At 30.9% G+C, this 22,688-nt stretch overlaps 1 protein-coding gene across 1 annotated transcript in view; it reads left to right on the forward strand.

Annotated features, from left to right (window-relative positions):
• Positions 1-19,076, forward strand: part of LOC132732529 (calpain-9-like) — a 28,874-nt gene extending 9,798 nt beyond the window's left edge. Inside the window, exons 4-18 of the mRNA XM_060718983.1 lie at positions 746-1,007; positions 2,180-2,360; positions 2,641-2,724; positions 6,646-6,746; positions 7,430-7,507; positions 8,462-8,619; positions 9,200-9,360; positions 9,915-10,126; positions 11,554-11,662; positions 12,159-12,216; positions 12,641-12,768; positions 15,123-15,201; positions 15,654-15,770; positions 16,294-16,346; positions 16,863-19,076. Of these exons, the coding sequence (XP_060574966.1) occupies positions 746-1,007; positions 2,180-2,360; positions 2,641-2,724; positions 6,646-6,746; positions 7,430-7,507; positions 8,462-8,619; positions 9,200-9,360; positions 9,915-10,126; positions 11,554-11,662; positions 12,159-12,216; positions 12,641-12,768; positions 15,123-15,201; positions 15,654-15,770; positions 16,294-16,346; positions 16,863-16,889 (1,808 nt within the window). The 3' untranslated portion in view covers positions 16,890-19,076. The remainder of the gene's footprint in view (positions 1-745; positions 1,008-2,179; positions 2,361-2,640; positions 2,725-6,645; positions 6,747-7,429; positions 7,508-8,461; positions 8,620-9,199; positions 9,361-9,914; positions 10,127-11,553; positions 11,663-12,158; positions 12,217-12,640; positions 12,769-15,122; positions 15,202-15,653; positions 15,771-16,293; positions 16,347-16,862) is intronic.
• Positions 19,077-22,688: the final 3,612 nt, after the last annotated feature.

Below are 22,688 nucleotides of genomic sequence, written 5' to 3' on the forward strand. Positions count from 1 at the left end.
CAATCACCAATTGGAGAATCATTAATTATGTGAGCATCTGACTGACAAAAAGATATTAATGTCACATTTATAAATTTTCTTACAATCATATTCATGTAAATATATATAGACTGTAGTGCACAGTTATGCCATACAGTCAGCAGAAATTTTACTTACATGATTTCATCAAATTAAATGAGGTCATATTTGACATAATAGAGACTTGCCAACATTCTTTCACCAAATTATAAATCACAAGATAGTTTGAACTGTGCCATTGTTTAATAGAGAAATATTGCACATTATGAATAATTTATTGTCATAATTATTGCATTTTTTAAGCATGTAAATGGAGTTATATAATGTTGTTAGGGTTAATATTCAATTGCTTACTCCCCCATTTACTGTCTTCCAATAATTCAAATGCAGTCTATTCTATACCTTATTCATTTTCATCCCCCTCAACCCACCCCCACCCCCCTATTTTACCAGAAATGGACTCCATTTAATGTGACTATTGTTTGCTTTTCATTATCATAATTACAGAATAAGATTTTCTGTTTTTGAAGATGGTTATACATTGTCATCATTTTAATTCAAACTTTCAGCATATTAGTTACTATTTATTAGGTTGATGGTTTGACAAGATTTATGTGTATAGGTAAAGGCTAAGGTTTCCTAGGTTATTCTAAGTTCCATTTACATTTTTTTCTTTAATTTTGATTTCTCATGAAGAAGAGCCTTTAAGATGTCTTACATTTTACAGGGGACTGCTGGGTAGTTGCTGCCGTTGCCTGCCTCACAAGTCCCGACCACCAGGAACTGTTTCGACGAATTGTACCAGCTGACCAAGGATTTCAAGATGGCTGGTATGCGGGACTGTTTCGGTTTAATTTCTGGCATTTTGGGAAATGGAAGGAGGTTATTGTTGATGACAGATTACCAACATACAGGGGAGAATTGATGTTTGTACATTCACATCAGAAAACAGAGTTCTGGGGAGCTCTTCTAGAGAAAGCTTATGCCAAGTATGTATTCAGTGTCAACAATGCATGTACCATTGATTTGTCACTTATATCTTAACAAACACACAGAGTGACATATATTTCTTGTTTAAAGGAGATTATAATTCTAATGTATCATCAACATTGTGGAGCAATATAAATTAGATAGTTCTATTGAAGAGATAAATTCATCAATTCTACTTCTTAGTAAATGATAGTTGCTAAAAGAATTTTGTGATGGTATGTCATGTCAGTGTATGTAGACTATAGAAATGAGTCAAGTTTGAAGACACTGCAGTCTGTTTGATTGAAAGATCATTGAAGGTGACCCTGAAACTAAACACTCATTTTGTATTAACTATTATTCCAAAGAATTTATTTGATAACTTGTACTACTTTAAAATAGAACTTTTATATCAAGGAATTCAATTTTGAAATAATCCTAATGTATAGAAAATTTAACAGTTTAGGGCCAGGTCAGGCTCAAAGACATGCAGGTTTTCCCCCTGGCTGAATTTTTAGACATGTATTGTAGCTGATATAACTTACAGTTCAACTAACAAAAAGAGCATGACTGTAACATTGATTATTGTTACTGTATTTTTATGGTCATATGAAACAATATATAGACGGTAGTTATGGATTATTAATTATTAATGTTACATTGCATGGGAGACTACAGTTAGTAGAGAAGAACTAAATATCAATACATGCTTATGTACTTGTACATGTAAATGATGTATATTAAATGTATAGTGCCAAAGAACATTATGAAAACTTTCATACATAAGAAATTGAAGTACATGGTATATGTAGTTAATATAATATCATTTGTGATTTAGGATGCATAGCAAATATGTTTAGATGTACCGTATATAAACTATAAAGAATACCAGTACTTTTGAAGATTGGTTAGATTGGAGTTTTGGTTAGATGTAGTTTTATTGGTATTAAGATTTTCTAATTCCAGCATGTGCTTTATGAAGAAATTAAAATGTGCAAACAGAATTCAGTATTTTGTGTAACCTTTAATGATAATTGCAGTTAGGTCATGATGTTTTACAGCATGTTTGTTAATGGTAATTACCCATTCAAACATTTTTTCTCTATGTCAAAGTTGTCTTTATTTCTATTAGTAATTATTATAAGTTCACAGTAGCTACTTGAAACTATCATATGTTCTCTTTTCACTTCAGATTATACGGTTCTTATGAAGCTTTAAAGGGAGGTAATGTAGCTGATGCTTTAACAGACTTCACAGGGGGAATAACTGAGGGTTATATTTTACGTGGTCCAAATACAGATGTGCCAAGAAATGTTGTCAATATTCTGTTTAAAGCTCTTGACAGACAGTCACTAATTGGCTGTGGAATTAATGTAAGTTTTAAATTTTTCTTATGTATGTAATAAAAATTGCAGTTTCTGTCTTTGTTCCAAAGGGTAAATATGCTGTATTATTTTTTTTGTATGCAATAGGAACTTTAAGGGTATTGGAAAAATACTTAAAAAAAAACAACTAAAAAAGAGATATTTGTTTTTGATGCCTTACTTTACAAAAGTTTACAGTACCTTTAAATATTCTAATGTATTTAAGTCAATTATATTATCAGAAGTCAACAATTATACATATGTTATACATAATGATTTTTTATTGTAGTCACTAAAAGGGTCAGCCACAGAGACTGAGATGGCCAATGGTTTGATAGCTGGGCATGCTTACAGTATAACAGACCTTAGAGAGGTAAACACTCATCATTGTTATATCATTTTATTTAAGACTAAATATAGTGTATTTGTAGTAGTCACTTGCAAATAAATTTATGTGCTATCGAATTGAAATGTATAAATATGAGTGTTTCCATATACATATATATTATAATTGACATTTATCATCATTCTTTGTATATACGAGGTATGTTCAAAAAGTTCGTGGATTTTTGCTGTCATTTTTTATTTGGTTCATAAAAACACCCTTAGTGAATATGAATCGAAAGAGTGTCTTTATTTTCAAAAGTAAAATTTACTTTTATTGTTAACTTTTATTTCCTTTACGAGTTATGTGCACTTTAATAACCATGGCAACGCAACATCGGCGCACGCCGAAATTTTCATATAATGTTTAAATATAAACAAATGATGAAACAAATTAAATGATTGTTTTAAGAAGTTAAATACAAGTAATCATCTATTAATATTTAAATGACATAAATCTGACTTTTGGCGTCGTTTGGACGTCGAATAGCTTAACAAACAAGTTTTGAGCAGCAGTAGACAGACGGGTAAGTTGGGAATTATAAACCCCGTTTAAAAACTAGAAATTCGCTCTTTCGAAATATACTCCTTTATATTTTTATAAGGTGATTAAATTAACGAAAAACAATGAATTGTCGAGCAAGTCTCTTGGCTTCAGGTCGCGCAAGCGATTCAAATACGGCAAATACATGCTCACAGACAGAAAGGGCGACGAATAATTTTAGCGGCATATTGTTGGGACGTTTGTAACGTCAATTGCAAAAGATCTACAGAAATTAGGGCATTATGACAGTTTTGCAAGATGTCCGACATGTTTAATTTCTGCATCGGGTCTATGCATTCAATTCTGACAAAACAATTTAATTTAATTAAAATAATATTTTATTTCATTCATCAGGATATATGCGTATTTGCAATAAATACTTGTAGTTATTATTTGTATTTCCTGTACTTACTCTGGTCCGTTTGATAATTAATGCTAGCCGGTGTTCAGTAGATTTACCGCTAAGAATAAGTGTCAGTTGATAAAATATTTTCTTTATCATCGATAATCATAGTGTTTAAAGATCGGACGAGGGCGGTTTCAAATTGATACTATCAATCAACAATTGAATTAACTTCATAACACTGTCCGTTTAGTGTCTAAATTACTCAAAAATCCCGATAAAGAGCGGAAAGTATGCGGCACTCGGACCTTTATACGGAGAATGGAGCGAATAGATGATCACTTTATATCTCGGGTCATCATCGCAAACAGAAAAATGGTTTTGGTGTATGATCCGCAGATATTGAACACTAAAAAGAGTACTTTCAGAAACAATGACGCTGGTAAAATGTTTCATTTATATTGCGACGTCATGAACGTCATTTTGTTTCATCATCAGCGTGCGCCGGATTGTGCACCCCTTGTGATTTGTAACTGTCACAGAATTTTTATTTTTAAACATATTGTATTGATTTTTTCACTGTTTATTAAGGACATATTTTCATATATATTTCTTGTAAAATCATATACGCAAATTAAAAGATGTGAACAGTAGAGCCGCAGTCCACGAACTTTTTGAACAGCCCTCGTAACATACTCTTCTCATGATATTTGTTGCCGCCTAATATATTCATTTAGGTAAAAAAACTGTATATAATGTTTATATGCCTAATAAAATATTGAATTGAATTGAAAATTGATACTTTAAGAATGGTAGAGAGAGGTTGACTACTATTTATTTACCATGTTTAATCCCTATTGAATTTGTAGTTACCATAATATGAAACATTTAAATGAAAAAATGCTGTAATATGAAACATTTAAATGAAAAAATGCTGTAATATGAAACATTTAAATGATAATAAGTGTGCAAAAAGTACAAGGAACTTCCAAAATATTCATTACACAACATAATATATTCAACACAACATGATGTACTTTCTAGCTTGAGCTTATTCATCTTTTCTAAAGTTACAACATAATATGATATGGCTTTCACCCCAGCAGCAGTCTGGTATTAAAATACACTTTCATTTTTTGAACAAACAATATAATATCCCAATTTTATGTTCAGTTATATAATAAGGTTTATATTATTTTTAACTTACTGTTTCCATAGCATTATTTTAGCTAAGGATCAGACCACACAATACTGGTGAATGGTTTATAGATATTATTTAAATTCCTTTAACTTATAATGAACTAAATTCAAATCAGTGGAAATCTATTACACAAATTTATGCCCAATACGGTGTATGTAAGTTAAATTCACATATTGCATTTTAGATAATCTAAAGTTGCATTAAACTTGAATATTATAGCTCAACATTTGTTTTTTGTTGTTTTTTTTAAGGATATTTTTTTACAATTCTTGCGATATTTGCTATTCATCACAGTTAAAAGATGTAACATTCTATATTATTTTTCAACAGTGATTTTTGTGTAAAATGATTTCAGTAATAAACTAGTTTCCTCCCCAAATTAATTGTTAAGCTTCTTGTAAATGATATTTTATAATTTACATAAATAAGTTTGGCTTCATGCTATATGTAGATAAGATTGAAATAAAAATTCTAACAGTGTTTGTAAACTGCATTATTCTCAGATCACATTGTCACATGTGTATATGACCACTAAATTAGTACCAGTACCTGCATACAAATACAAACATATTTAATGTTGAATCACAATTATAAATGTGCAGGGTTATTTAATGAAATATTTGAAGATTATTCAAATCTTATTGAATTCTAAGATAATGATCTGTACATGATGATAAGATTAGGTTGATTGTAAACACTGAAATATTATGCACGGCTAGTTTCTCATGATAAAATCACATTTTGCATACAAAGTAGAAATTGTAACTATGGAGTTTGAAAGATGATACATAATGATTGTATAAAGTTAACTGCTCACATGATGGCTTTGTGTATTGTACATGTTAAATAAACTATGGTTGTGAATTATGCCAAGGTAGCCTTTTGCTCTGTATAAAGGGGTAGTGTTACATTTATATTATGTTTATTTGTGTCAAAGTATGAATGAGAAGGGGACATAACTGGGTATATATTGTCATGTAATTGTTCTCCTCCCATAATGCACCTGTGAAGGTCATGGTCCCTGATTCACTTGTAAAATATTTGATAAACTGTTGATTTATTCAGTGGTTAGACTTTTTTTTGACTATTCATTACTCATATTGCAATGTTTCATTATTTCTGTTTACACTAGCAAATATAATGTTGTTTACTTATAAAGATGTCCATGCCATATTATATATAGAGAGACATATTCAACTGGTACATAAATTTTGCTGTTTCATCCCATACAAATTTAACATGATTTTTTTGTGTGATAAATTGTATGAAACTTTTTATAAGATATAAAGATGTTCCCTTTAGATATCAGTGCCTTAATCTTAAACATTTAAAAATAGATTTTAAATTAACATAAAGTTATGGTTTTATCGTTGATTTTGAAAATTCTCTACCACATGACCAATATTACTGAATTAGTACAATGTACTTACAGTTCATTCATTTGTTCAAATTTCTCATAATGTTTTTAAAATGATTTGAGAATTTTCATGAAATCGTATGACAAAATTTATAACCATATTAATGAAGCAAAAGTTGTTAATTAACTTCTAATTATAAAAAATTAACTAACAATTTTGTTATATAGTAATTATTTTAGTACAAGCAGTGGGATCAGACCACCAGTGTTTACCAAGGTCAGTTAAAATAATAATTTAAATAGATTGTACAGTCTGACCCTGCTCTATTCTACAATGTTAGTTGTTCAGTTTTAGTATTTTTGGACTGAAATCCCATATACTAATAACAGACAATTTATAGGTCGAAGCATGACACAAATTTAGCAGAATAACAGTTAAGTGTTAGTGATTGTTTTTTTTTTCAGATATTACTTATGTCAGATAGAGGTCAAGTGCCTGTAACCTTGATCAGGGTGAGAAACCCCTGGGGCAGCAGAGTGGAATGGAGGGGCCCCTGGGGTGACAGGTCTGTATTAATTAGTAATTAATACTGTCATATTTCCTTCTTTGAGAAATATCAGTCTATTTCCCTGTCAGCCTGTCAGCAATACTGGTCACATTACTGTTAGTTATTTTAATTAGAAATTGATTATTTCCTTAGGGTGTTCATTTCTCTGCAATCCAAAAATAGCTGTAGTTTGGTTCATTTACAAAAGGGTATTGCATTTATATGAGAAATGGTGGTGACTGATGGAATGGTGTCTTTCAAATTGATTTCTGGTCCAATCCTATATCTAAATAAAGAATTGTCTAAAGACAAAAAAGCAAAATGATATAATCTATTATAATAGGTATTTTACTTTTGATTTATGTAAATAATAGACATGTATCTTTGAAATATTTCTTATATGAAAGGTTTTTTAATCAAAATTTGTACTTCAGTAATGCTTAACATTTCAGTTCCAAAATATTCATGATTTAAAAATAATTGTGTTGATTACTGTATTCTGATAATTCAGATTATATTCAGACAATAGAACTTAGTAAATGTTTTTGTTTTGAAAACATGTTTTAATTGCCAAACAAGTTGCAACCTTTCATTTTGAACAAAATTGAATTTTTAAACCAATTGAATTGTAGTTTATTTAAAAGTGTAAAGTATTTCTGATTTACTGTCAATATACATTTTATAATGATTTATGTATACAGATCAGCTGAATGGAACTCGATACCTGACAATGAGAAGGAACGTATGGGGCTGGTGTTTAGGGATGAAGGAGAATTCTGGTACATTAATATTTTAATTACAATTTAATTATTGCTGCTGTGGCCATTGGCAGAGAAAAAACAAAGTTTGGATTTAAATAATAATATTGAACAAGTGTATGCAATAGTGTACAATTATTGTTCATGCTAAGTTTTAGTTTTATTCTACATGTAAATTTTAAGTTAGTTATCATTACAGGGTTAATGTACCTTATTTTCATGCATTTACATCTGCAGGGTGAGGTATATAAAGTTCTTGATAAACTGATCAAGTCACAAGTGTACATTATATGCTAATTATATGCTAATTATAGTCATTTAAACACTTCAGTCAGATATCAATAAAAGTTGGAGAAAAATCATGTTAAATTTGAATCTTTCTAACTTTTACATAGTGATACAGTTGACGCTCAATAAGTCAAAATCGCCTTACTCAAAATTCTGTGTTAGTCAAAGAATTTCTCAAGTCCCATCAAATTTCCCTCTTTATCTTTCTACTTAAACTCTGCTTAAGTCAAATTTTGACTTACTGAGACTCCTATTTAGTCGAAAAGAGTTTTTGGTCCCGTCAATTAAAGTTCAACATATTTTCATTTCAATTTTGTTTCTGTACTTATTTTCAGCTAACATATTTTTTATGGTTATGTCACATGTCTATATATAAAATGTCAACAGTGATTTTATTACGTAATAACACACTCTTTTGGTCCTTCTATGTTTTATAGGGAAAATTGGGGGTCAAGTTAGAATTGTAGTTTAGTAGTAAATTACAAAAATCAAGCAGCTTACAGTACAGAGTCTGGTCAGACTGCATAGATGCTAATACTTGACTTTCTAGGATAGTGTGCATGTTTATACCTTGACTTTGTTGTAACTTACACAGATTTTGTTCCTAATGAATATGTTACAACAATAATTTATCAAATGTAATTACATGTATTACAATTTTCTTATAACATTATTGTATATTTACAGGATGGATTTTAATGACTTTTTGAAGAATTTTGATACAGTAGACATCTGTAATTTGACCCCTGACTCTCCAATAGACATGCCACGGCAGTGGCATACAACAGAATTTCATGGTAGATGGCTGAAGGGCTTCAGTGCTGGGGGCAGACCTACGCTAAGAGGTAGGTGCTGATGCTATCGGAAAATTTATGCTGTCATTCCAACACGGCTTTTATGAATGATATGCATGCTCAGGATGACATCATTTCTTTGTTAGGAATGAAGTTGTTAAGTCATACCCTACTACAAGAAAAAAGTGTTAAATGAAAATATGAGTTTTTGTTGCTTCTTTTTAAGATATGAATTATATATGATATGCAAGAAAAAGAACAAACATTGGTTGCAGTCAAAGACAGGAATATGTAGTCCTTGAGTAACTGTTTAACAGAAGCTTGGGAGAACCTTGTTACCACTAGGTTAAACAGTCACCATGATGCTAGATATTCCAGTATGTACTGGTAGCTGGTATGAGAATCTTGTATAATCAGATGAAGTTACATTTATAACATACTTAACTTTTGGTTTCTCCTTAAAATTTAAAGTTTTGATAAATAATAATATAGAATATTGTGTCATATTTATGTCTTATGATCTCCATGATAGTTTCTTACCAGAGATATAAAAACACTTGAAATGATATCTTAATGTGTAAGTGTGATTTTTCTTACATCTAATTAATAATTTAGTTTCAATGATTTTTAGATTCACATTGGTGCAATCCACAGTTTCGGGTATCATTACAAGATACTGATGAAGATGATGATAAAATGTGTAGTTTTATAATACAATTAATGCAGAAAGACAGAAGAAAAATGAAGAATAAAGGAGAGAGATTAGTGTATATAGGTTTTGTTGTATATAGAGTAAGTTCCCTTGTCTTTGTAAATCTGATTTGATACATTGTTTACCGTAACCCTTAACTTAATTCAACCCATAACTCTGCTTGAACAATTAGTAAGTGACCTTTGCCAGTATAGAGACAGACAAGCCTGCACATTCATACTGTCTCACCAGGCTCTATATTGTTGACTGATTTAAAAAAAAAATCTTGATATCCCCAAAATTTTGATAATTGTTAGTTAAAAAAAGGAAGCTGAACAAGTCTATTTAAGAAATTCAGCAGGTTATGGGTTAAAGAGCAGTGTTTTGCAAAGTTTACTATATTAAGATCTTATTAAATGATGTAAAAAAGTTAAATTGAAAACATACTGTAATAGCAACTTGTTTTATTGAAAGGAATATGTACATTTTTATCTTGTTGTTTGATTAGTTACCCATTTCTTTCATTTCAAATATTCCATAGACTTCAAATGCTTTCACCCTGAAATATTATATCACTTACTGTAAGCTATGAGTACACTTTTACTGCCCTTATATAATGCATATATTATTGGGTTTTTTTTGTTGTTTTTTTCAGTATATTTCAAATCATCCATTACCATTAAAACGTGACTATTTTGATCATAATGATCGTGTTGCAAACTGTGATATGTTCGTAAATTCTCGACAAATTATTCAACGATTAGTGCTGCCACCTGGTGACTATATTATTATTCCTTGTACATATGATGTAAATGAGGAAGCAGAATTCTATCTTCGATTCTTCTTTGAGAATAAAAACTCATCAGAGTAAGTAAGAGATTGTTTCTTTTCCTACAATTGTCATGATCTTTGTACAATATGTTTGTGATAGTTCAAAAAACTTTTCATTTTAGTATTTAGCAAATACTTAGTTAAAGGCAACGCTAATAGTATACAGCAGAACTACTAATTTCCTTTCTTTATAATCCAACTGTCATTGACAGGCTATTTAATTGGGGAATTTTTTGTCTGAATACTAATAATGTATCTGATGGGCATTCTACTTTTACAGTGATTTTATTACAGTGAGTTCATTTGTGAAAATACTGATTTTTCTCATACAAGACCTGAAACATGATTAACTGTCAATGAAATAAATGGGTTGTTTTATGTAACTGTTTAACAAATGTGTTTAGAGACTTGATGTTGTCATAACTTTGGTGCACATGGTATAATCATATATATTAACAATAATAAGTTATGTTTTATGATGATGTCAACATACAAGGAGGTATTTGGTATTTTTTTAAGGATAAAAAAAATTGTCTCTAAATATGAGAAAAAAAATATTCCATTTAAGTTATGTTATGTAATTACAATGTATAGCATTTGTATGTATTTAAAAACATTTTCCATGTATTATTTAAATGTATGGCATTCTGTTTCTGTTTAGCATTATAATTGTTATTGTACACCATTATATATATATTATTATGGGGGTACTTATGTACTGTTGTTAATGTTATTGTACGCCTATGGGAGTGCAGATGTTCTGTATAGCATTGTTAATGTTATTGTACACCATTATATATATTATTATGGGGGTACTTATGTACTGTTGTTAATGTTATTGTACGCCATTATATATATTATTATGGGAGTGCAGATGTTCTGTATAGCATTGTTAATGTTATTGTACACCATTATATATATTATTATAGGGGTACAGATGTACTGTATAGCATTGTTAATGTTATTGTATGCCATTATATATATTATAAGAGGGGTACAGATGTACTGGGGGGGGGGGTCCGTGGCCGAGTGGTTGAGGTTGTTGACTTCAAACCACTAACCCCTCACCGCTGTGGGTTCAAATCCCAACAGGTTTGGATTCTTTCATGTGAGGAAGCTAACCAGCTAGCTTACGGAACGTCGGTGGTTCTACTCAGGTGCCCGTATGTGCCTGAAATTATTCACGGAAGGGCACCTGAGGTCACCCTCCACAAGTAAAGCTGGAAAGTTGCCAAATGACCTATACTGTGTCAGTGTGACGTAAAACCCAATCAAACCAAACAGATGTTATGTTTAGCATTGTTTATGTTATTGTGCACCATTGTATATATTATTATAGGGATACAGATGTATTGTACAGCATTGTTAATGTTATTGTACACCATTATATATATTATTATAGGGGTACAGATGTACTGTATAGCATTGTTAATGTGATTGTACACCATTATATATGATTATAGGGGTACAGATGAGCCCTCAGAAAAGCTAGAGATCTCATTACCTCAACCACACCCAGACAAAGAACAGGAGGAACAGTTTAGACGCTTCTTTTATTCTGTCTCTGGAGAGGTGAGTTTATTACAGCAATATTTCTTCCATTCTGTAGGACTTGTATGTAACACTCAGATATAATCATAGGTAAAGGATATGAATTGCATAGTAAATGCAGGCAAATTTATTTTTGTTTAAAGCATAGTTTCAGTGTATTTGATTTTGTCAATGTTGCTGTAGTAATTGTTTATTGAATTCTACGGCTATTTCATTTGAGGATCCAAAAACCTTTTACCTTTATTAGTTGGGTATTGAATTATTACATTTCTGACAAGATTATGAAGAAGAATGTGATACTTTTAGTGACTATGTTACTATGTTGTAAGCTTATTCTCAACAACTTTTTATAAATCCAAGTTTAATCGTTAGTAATTAAATTTATACGAAATTGATAATGTCCTGTGCATCTTCTGAAGGTGCATTTTAAAAAGAAGAACATTCATAATTGATTTGCAAAAATCAAAATAAAATGTTATGATTTCTAGTATTGTTTTATTTAAATATATAACTTCAGGACATGGAAGTAAATCCTTTCGAGCTGTTGAAATCCTTAAATGATGGCCTCAAAAAAGGTTTGTATTTCTTTTAACAATTTGCTGGCAACTTTTTTGACATATGGTTCTGATTTCAATTTTTGACCTAAGTATTATGCTATAAATTATGCCATATACATGTATTGTGTATCTTAATAATTTTATAAAATTGTGTGCAAGAATATGGAGCCATTATTCAATTAAACTAACAAGTATTGACTTCAGATACATAAAAATGTAAACATTTAATGAGTTTCAATTATCTCTAGGTAGAAATATATATTAGATCTATGTATAAAAGTTGATAGAAACATTTTAAACCGGTAGCTTTTTTATGCATAATTATATTCATCAGAATTTATGTCAAATTATGTATCATTAAATCCTTTATGTCAAAATAAAGAAAAATAAACAAAATAACTTTGCATTTTGCAATATTTAGTGTATGATATGTAATTTACAGATTCCTTCCATAAAGACCTGAGTGTTGAGGCATGCAAGTGTTTTATATCTTTACTAGATGTTGATAACTCAGGAAAACTAGGATATACTGAATTCCTTTATCTCTGGAACCTTTTACGCTCCTGGAAAGTAAGTTGACAAATTTGTTACTGAAAATGATTGTTAATTTATGCAGAAATTGGTCCCAGAAAGAATTTTGCATTATCTAGTAGTTCAAATCATCCAGACAGACATTGTAACATCTCAGTGTTCTACGTTTACTTGAAGTGTATTCATTAAAATATCTAGTTGCCATGGCAAATTAATTGAAAACGCAAAATAATCACAAAAAACTGGTAACATTTTAGAATAAGTTTCACAAAAAGGATCATTCAGTGAGTGACATTTTAGAGATATTATTTAGGGAAATGAGTTCAGTAAAGGTCACTTTCCCTGTATATTCCAACATACATGTAGATATGTTCTTATTTCTTACATGTTTATTTTAACCAATATGTTGTGCGGTAAAATCTTAAAATAAAATAAAAGAATTTCAGTTCAATAATTTTATGGTGTTGTCATACAACCAATATTGTTGCCATGATTATCAGCTTTACTTCTTTAAAAAAACAACAACAGAGCTATTGTCATGACCCAGGTGTAGGCATTAGTGAATCTTTTTGTTTTAAATTTTCATTCATAATTATATAGTTGTTATCTTTATTACTAAGAATGCTATTACATGTACATGGAAACGTAACATGTGGATACATCTTGATGCATCTCTACCTATTATATTCATTTTAAGGTCAAAAGCTCAAAGATCACTGATACCTGTAATAACAAAACATAAAATTGGTCATTAGATAAAGTGAAGTTTACAAACCACCATTGAGGAAAGTGGAGCATCTTGCTCCTCATTTAGCTCTTGTTTTTTATGCCCCCGGGCATATAGTAATTGAACCGTCCGTCCGTCTGTCCGTACGAAGTTAACCTATAACGGCAAGTTGGATTTTTCTTAAGTTCTACCTGTACCAATGGCTTCATAATTGACATACTTACTAATCCATACAAAGTATATGATCTGGGCAAGTTACATAACTATGGCTTCCATTTGCACCAAGTTATGGCCCTTTTCAGCACTTAGAAAATGAATAATGGTTAACCTAAACTGGCAAGTTGGAAATATCTTATGTTCTATCTGAACTAATGGCTTAATAATTTTCACACTTACTTATCAATACAATGTACATGATATTGCTAAGTTATATAAATGTGCCATCCATTTTCCAGTAATTTCCCTTTTTATCACTTTGAAAATAGGGCCTTGTATGGTTAACCTATTCCGCCAAGTTGGATTTATAAAAAAATTTCACCTAATTACTTAATTTATTAAATGATATCTTTCATATTTGGTAGGTGGATACCTTTAACAGTCCTCTAATTTTTTGTGGCGTTAGGCGTCTCTAGGTCAAAGTCAAGGTCACTTGTGTAAAAAAATAAATCTTAACATTTCTGCTCATACAGCCTTTATTTTGAAGATAATGTCTTTCATGTTTATAATAGTCATACCAAGGGAGGTCCTCTTCCTTTACCTTTAGTAAGGGGTCATTTGGGTCAAGGTCACCAATGTCGAAAATAGATTTTTTACACTTTTACAGGTGTATTAACCTTATGTGTGTATTTGCGTTTATTTATACTCGCCACCGGTTGCCCATATGGGCGAGCCCTCCAGAAGAGTATTAGTCATTTTATTTTTCGGAGGATAGTGCAATTACAGATACAGAAAGATGCCCCAGTTCCAGAAGCTTCTCCTGGTTCTTTAGCGTGCCAAGTGTTTAAGCACCCATACACGGGACCTCGATTTAAAGTCTCATCCGAAAGACTGATTAGTAATTTTAGTTGGCCAGCCCGGGAATCGAACCCACAATGTCGAGATTACAAGTCTCGCGCTCTAACCGATTGAGCTATGCGGGCTGGTATATTAACCTTATTCTATCGACAGATGTCTTGTTTATTTTGTAGGAACATAAAATTGAGGTATTCTCATTTAGATGGAGATAGGGGTCAGTTGGGTCAGGGTCACCAGTGCTGAAAATAGATTTTTACACTTTTGCTCGTACAGCCTTTATTTATTGACAGATATGTATTATAATTGGTAGGAAGATAAATTACATGGTATTCTTCCTTTGGATGGAGTTAGGGGTCAGTTGGGTCAAGGCCAACAGTGCTAAAAATAGATTTTTACACTTTTGCCCATACAGCCTTTATATATTGACAGATTTATTTCATATTTGGTAGGAAAATAAGTTGCATGATATTCTTCCTTTGGATGGAGTTAGGGGTCAGTTGGGTCAAGGTCACCAGTGCTAAAAATATATTTTTTTACACTTTTGCCCATACAGCCTTTATTTTAAATATTGTTACTGACAAGAATCTGAGCTGGGGGCATTTGTGTTAAACAAACACGTTCTTGTTTAATGAATTCATTTATCATTTTTCAGAAACTATTTTATCAGTTTGACAGTGATAAATCAGGTCTGATGAGTTCTTTTGAGTTAAGGAGAGCATTACAATCTGCAGGTAACTAGTTATTTTAAAGTTTATATTTAAAGAACATGTGTATGCAGGTATGTTTGACCATAACTTTATTAAAATAGTGAACTTTTTATGCCCCCACCACTTACAGGATGGGGTAGGGGAAGGTGCATATAGATTTATCCTTTTAGTCTGTCTTGCTGTCTGGAGACTGCATGTAACTGACAGATTTTTGTGACAAAACAGTGGAATGCTGGGGCAACCGTGTTCTATGTATACATTTCTAGATATTGAAGATATGCTTGTATGTAACATAACAATTGCTAAAATTGAAAAGATTCTAGGGGTTTGGTTCTGGTGTCTGTATCTTTATTGAGTGTGTAAGTTGATCATGTATTGAAAGTATATAACCATACCTTATTATAATCTTTATATTTTTAAGTTGATTTTTGATTTTTCCAGGAGTAAAGCAATGTTATTTTAATGTTTATTTTCAGGTTTCAAATTAAACAGCAGTACCTTAGCAGCTCTTGTGTTCAAATATTCCAATGTCCACAATCAAATTAGTGTAGAAAACTTTTACTGTTGTCTTGCCAAGCTAATGAAACTGTTCAGTAAGTATTTACACTTGTGTTAACACATATAAAAGACAGTATTTTAGCAGTACTCAAGTGTTGATACAATTATGTGACAGAAATTCTTACACAAATTGTGTCATCATAAATGAATGACTAAAAGGTTGATGGTACTACACTTGTGCTAACAAGAATTTATTAACAGCAGATAGCGGAACAATATTTACATTGGTTTACTGATTTAGTGAAGTTTTCCTTCTGAAAATAACTCAAAAACTGTAAAAGAACATTTTATATTGAATGTGGTGCAGTATAATATCTTACCAATGATTTTTAAAAGGTCAATTTATAAATTGATAAAAATGTCAAATTAATTTTCATTTAGAACTACAACAATTAAATGACTTCATTATTTTATTATTTTTCAAATATGTTGCATATGTACAAACAGTATGGTCAGATAAAAAGGCTCTGAATAACTCACTTTATTCAATGTGTAACATTTGAAATGTTTGATTATGATGTATAATATGTTTCAAGAAAACTTCTGTTTTCATTTCAGATATTTATCAGAAGTTTAGGAAAAATGGCCATGCAGCTTTTACAATAGAAGAGGTAAAGATCAAAGTTGCTCAAATTAGTTTATTGATTCAAGATTTTTTGAAGTGTCATACTTGTAAATAAATTAATTTTGTTTTATATACATTGTACTACACTACATTGAGTTATTAAAGTCTCTTACCTGTCTGAAATAATCAATTTGAAATGGTTTGCAGGATGTCATTTTCAGCATTAAAGCTTGTCAATCACTATAATACCTTTATGAGCATGGTAGAACAGCATTTATGAAATTTTTATTATATCACATTTAAAAAATGGCTTTAATACCTCACGTGTACAGGTATTTTTTAAATAGAAAAACATTTTCTCATGAACCAAGGGACAGAATTTTATCAAACTTTGTGACTTGGTATCATGTATAGACAAAATTAGTCCATTCTTTTGCAGTCAACAAGAGCTGAAATTAAACCACTTGCAATGTAGAATATTTAACGAGGTAATTTTTCCTGATAAATATTGCTATATCGTTGTAAAGACAACTTATAAAGTTTTTTTCTGATTATATTTCAGTGGTTGGAACAGTCTCTTTACACGTGAGAGATGGAGAGAACTAAATATGTGAGAGATCTTGTTTTTAAGGACGGAATTACTATCCTGACAATGAAAGTGCTCTTCAGTGACTTCATATTTGACTTGAAATGGCAGCTATATACAATCAGATCATGAGATTTTATTATTTTCAATACTTGTGTTGTTGTAACGACATTATGTAGGTCTTGACTGGACTGTCAGATTTCTAGACCGATAAATATTTTGGTGTTTGAAGAATCTAGACAGAGGAAAGTAGACTACATATTTGTTGTGTAGATTATACCTTCTTTTATATTCTACTCTTCCAGACAGAATGGTTATAGATACCTATTTTAGCTAGTAGTATATAGCCTGATTGAGAGGTTGATAGACTGGTTTGGAGAATTTAACTACTCAGTAGTAAATAGTCTGGTTTAGATGGTGCTTTATACTTAACAAAAATAGGTGGCCAGTAGATGTTTTTATGATTACATTGTATTTTACTACAGTGTTAAAATATTGGCAGGACCCATGGTGAGCTTGTAGAAATTCTTCATGTATTTTGCTCTAAAAAGACTTTATGTCATGCCCATCTGTTAAGCCAAGTAAGAAAGGCTTCTACAGAGTACACATAGATATACCAATCAAAGGAATAGTGTCACCATTACAATGCTGTAAGGGGATAATCGTCCGTTAATAGCGTTCTAGGGTAGTTTATAATAAAAACTTGACAATAAGATTATATAAAAATGTAAAATTTCTGGCTACAATGTATATTATTTTAGATTTTTTTTTCATCTGGACTTAGATCACCGGGACAGATACCTTATTTCCGGGACTTTCCCGAACATCCGGGACGTTATGGCATGTATGATTACTATGAAACATACTTTTGAAATTATCACTTATTGCAGCTTTTTAATGCATTTAAGGTGATGCAAAAATTTGGTTTTATTACAAATATGATTGATCTTACCAGTAGAAAAAAAAACCCATACTGGTCTCAAGAGAACCAATGGAAGCAATTTAAGGGGTTTTATACAAAAGTCAAGATTTCAGAAGGGGTAAAATCTTAATTTGCTAATTTGTATGCTTTAAGTTTTAGTTTTTTGATATTGTGTGATGTTATGGAGATTTTATAACATTTTTAGTCAAAAAGTCTTAACTGTACAGACTTTGATATTGTATACATATTCTATACAGTGGTTCTTTACATGCCTTTTAGACTATTATGCTATTTATGTTTCAAAAGATAGCCAAGTGAAAGATTTAATTTCTTAGAATTGTATATTGTAGATGTTATTTATTTCTTTTGAAATGTTTTTTTCTTCTTTTTTCTTGATCAATTTTTATAATGTTTTACATTTAGATTATATGATTTTTAAATGAGTCTGAAATTTGTGCATGGATTTTTTAGAGCTGTGAGCAAACATGGAAGACTCTGTTTATGTTACAAAATTGTGCTACATGTATATTTCTACAACAGAATATTTTACTTCAAGTTAACATATATTGTAACATTGACACATTGCAACAGTAAGTGAAGCACAATGGATAGTAGGTTGTTGTTGTTGTTGTTGTTATGTTGTGCTATGAGTGTTTTCCATTCAAACTTTCTTTCAAAATAACGAAACATTTAATACGATTTCAGTTTTTTGATATTTCAGCTTTATTAGACATGTGTTCAGAAATGATACAGTAGGTATATCTAATTTCAAGTGTGGTAATATCATGGTTAAAGTAACTTATGTTTTAAGTGTATACATGTTAAATATTTCTATAAGAAAAAACGACAACAAAGTCAGAAGAGATAAAAACAATGTGATTTTGATTCAACATATTTGAAGCGTCCTATTAAATATTTTAATAATTCCTCTCATTAATGCAGTAACGGACTAACTCTTATTGAATTATATAAGGAGGTAACCCTTTACTGCACTAAGGTGGTGATATGTTATATAAATTTGAAAACTTTTGTTAATGATTATACTATTGTTGAAGTATGTGTTGACACTGCCAATTATTAAAGATAGCAATTTATTTATATATGTATTTTATTGTCACAGAATTTGAATTCAACCATATATGTACTGTAGTGTTAACATTGTAAAATTTGTTTTATCCTATCATTAAGTTCTAACTAAGCATTCCATAATTCAATATGAAAGTTGAATATTTTTAATTTTGAAATAGAAATATACTTTTACAATGAGATAGTTTGTTGTATTCTTTATGGTACCAAACTGTTCATTCACTCCCATTCCCTAATATGTTATATATGTAATGAAAAAAAGAGTCTGTCGAGATTTTGAATCTAGAAATACGACAACCCGTAGGACCTTTGGCACTTTATCAACGTTAATATCTTATCCACCAAAGCGGTAGATATTTGTCTGTTATATAATATTAAAGATAGTTTTGAAATAAAATGTACAGGAATGTTCTCAATAGCCTCAATTTTGACATGACCACAACTGAAATAAATTTTGTTTTGGCAATGGTACGAACCAACGGTAGTCAACCTGAAACAATTTGAACTAGCTCTGCACAAGACTGGCAAAATTTACCTCAAAATCGAATCATAGGTCTTACTGGTAGTATGAGGAAAAGGTTTGAGGTTGTCATTCAGGCACGTGGTGGTTACACACGGGCTACATAATGTTATTTTAGGTTACGTAATCGTTAACATTTATTTGAAATATCGCACTTTTCTAAAGAAGTGTGCATTATCTGAGATATCGCATTGTGCGTTATTTCCAATAAATCATGTTACTGGCGTATAACACTCACTATTTTCAAAGCGTGTTGAACATTTTCACAACAAACACTGTTAGTACAAAATGTTCCACGTGTATTGTTCTATGGTGGTGAGCTTCAAAAGACAGAAATATGAATTATTTATAAATTGGATAACTTTATTGCTGTCAAAATCCAAATATATAGAGGATATTTGTTTGTTTGTGTGTAAGATGAAATTTTATTTCATCGAGTGGGCTTTAAAAACAGTATTCTCACGAGTGGCGTAGCCACGAGTGAGAATACTGTTTTTAAAGTTCACGAGATGAAATAAAATTACATCTTACACAACAAACAGACAAATTTTCTTTTTATTTTATGCTTAAAAACAAGTTAAAACGAAATTTCCATGATTTTAAGTTAATATTAAAATCTGTTTTTATTACTTTTAACATTTTAGTTATTTATCAATTTCAGCTTTGCTTTTTCTTTAAACAGCCGGACATTGTCAGAATTGTCAGCAAAAATAAAATTGAGGTACCACATGGGGAAAATCTTAAAAAAGTAGTTTCGTCATTGAAAAGAGTGAAATTATATTTTGATAATTTTCACTGTGAAATTACCAAATATAATTTTCACGGATAAATCAGTAATCCACTGAAAAGCATAAAATAAATTATGTTTTCAAAATAGAATACTGTATAAGCAATTTTAATGACTTATTCCTTTACATAACACAACTACATTAAAATATGAAATAGTTATTACAATGCCGAGCATACTTGCTAGAATCTAATCTAATAAGACAATGAGACAATCTTTAGACAACTCAACATCAAGTTTCGACATAAGCACACTTCTGTTTTGCTTATTAAGACACTTATTACACAAATTAACCCTATACTTGGACAAAATAACATGTCATTTTGACAAAACAACAATGACAAAAACAAACACAAAAAAACAAACAAACAAACAAACAAAAAATCCCAACAAAACCAGGCAGTTTTAAGGCAAGATAATTCCTAATTAAACAAAACAACATGGAAGTCTGACAAAATAAGACTTTGTTTAGACATGTCAATAAATTGTACAACATTCGGACAATACAACTAATAAAACAGTTTTTAGACAAGTCAGAACCACATTTGGACAAGATGACACCATTAGAAGTGTTTAGACAAGTCAACACAACATTGTTAAGTCCAAATCGCAATTCGAAAAAATAACATGAATGTTAGACATAATAGATCATCCTTTAGGCATGTAAACATCGACTTTGGACAAAATAACATTACCATTCGGGACGAACAAATTAGCTGAATTTATATCCGCCGCCGAATACTAATAAATACTTATCGCAAAAAAGTGCACGAAAGAGTATGCACAAAATCCCACTTCAATCCCTTTAGGTATTGGTGGTTCCTATAACGTCATGTTAAAATCCAGTCAGCAGATTGAAAACAAATTTTAAGCTATATACATACCGCATAACCACTCGTGGTCCATAATGTGTTATATGGTCTGACCGGAACATACGAATGGAATGCGCATCTCGATTTGATAATGAAGATCCCACAAAGTCTCGTTGAAGTTCTATCAGTAGTTGCTTAAAAATAGCGCGGAAATGAAATTTACTTTGTATATTTACTGCATAACCAACCAGGGGCCATAACTCTTGAGTGGTTCCACCGTCTCGTGCAAATGAAATGCGCATATGTTGGTATTGGAAGTCCCAAAAATATTTTATTGAAATCCAGCCAAAATTTACTGAAAAATAGCTTGGAAACGAAATTCGGACGGACGGACGCACATGGACGGACAATTTGCCACATTCTTCTATGGTTTCGGAATAAACTCCATTGTTTTCTTTTTTTCTGATAACAGTTATATGACCCCCTATTTTTCGGTATTGCGGACATAAGGACAGGGACGGACAGTCAGGCAGGCAGACGGACGGGCGGACAACCGACAACGATAGCCCTTCTCTAATAAAAATAAGACAGCGTTTAGCATATTTGACATAATATAATAGGACAAAATGTCAACAAAAACGTCAGCAAGTCAACACTGCTGTAAGATTCAAACAAATTACTATTAATATAACCTATATCTTCCAATCTCTTGTAATTTGTGAGAATTTATCCATATCCTTACCTTAAAAAAATCTGTTTTAAACAGTGCATAAGCACGTAGTCTACAGCATTTTTCAATTCATCCATAAATAGTATTTTAAAATTATTCAGCAGTGTGTGTACAATAACATCTAAATTCTTATCATTATATTGACATTCAGGTATTTTATTCTAACACTATCGAAATTTTTTCTATATAAACCAAGAAGGCCCGCTACAACAATGCACTCGCCGTTCTTATTATCCCCCCTGCGTATTTTCACATTGAGGGCGCCATTTTGTTTGAAAAATCTGATAAATAAAAACAATTTTTTGTCGAATTTTGTTGTATAAACTATCTAGAATTAAAGAAAATTGTCTAACTAAGAAAATGAATCCCAACAATATCTTAAATTCAGTCGTTAACGCTGTACAGACGTTTAAAGTGTTGTTTACGTGACGTCACAATGTAGCGCCAAACAGAACATGCAAAACAATCAAATCAAGTACGCTATTTTAATGTCGCAAACGAGTTAGTTTTACTCTTATTTCACCCGTAATAGTTTGTATTTCGCTTGGAAAATTATAGACTGAAATAAGCAAACAAAGTTTTATCAACGTTTTCAAAATTCGTTATTCTTACACACGGTAAAATTAAGGACAGTGTTTTTTCAACCCACTGGAACAGCCATTAAAGAACCTTTCTATTGGAAACTCTTAGGCGGAAACAAATTTAACCACCAAACATAAAGTCCAACTTTATAATAATAATTATACTTTTTTTTCTTGACGTGTTAGAATGGCAATAGATATTAATTCTTCAATAATGCACGTTTTTCGTTCAAATGCTTTGTAATTATTCACTCAGGCCTATCGGCCTTCGTGATTATATTACTACGCATTTGAACTCAAACCGTGCATTGTTGTAGTGCATTGTTCTACAACAATGCACTCAGAATTGATATCTATTGCCTAA

This window comes from Ruditapes philippinarum, unplaced genomic scaffold, assembly GCF_026571515.1.
Source record: "Ruditapes philippinarum isolate M1 unplaced genomic scaffold, ASM2657151v2 ctg424_1_1_1_1, whole genome shotgun sequence".
NCBI classification, from domain to species: domain Eukaryota; kingdom Metazoa; phylum Mollusca; class Bivalvia; order Venerida; family Veneridae; genus Ruditapes; species Ruditapes philippinarum.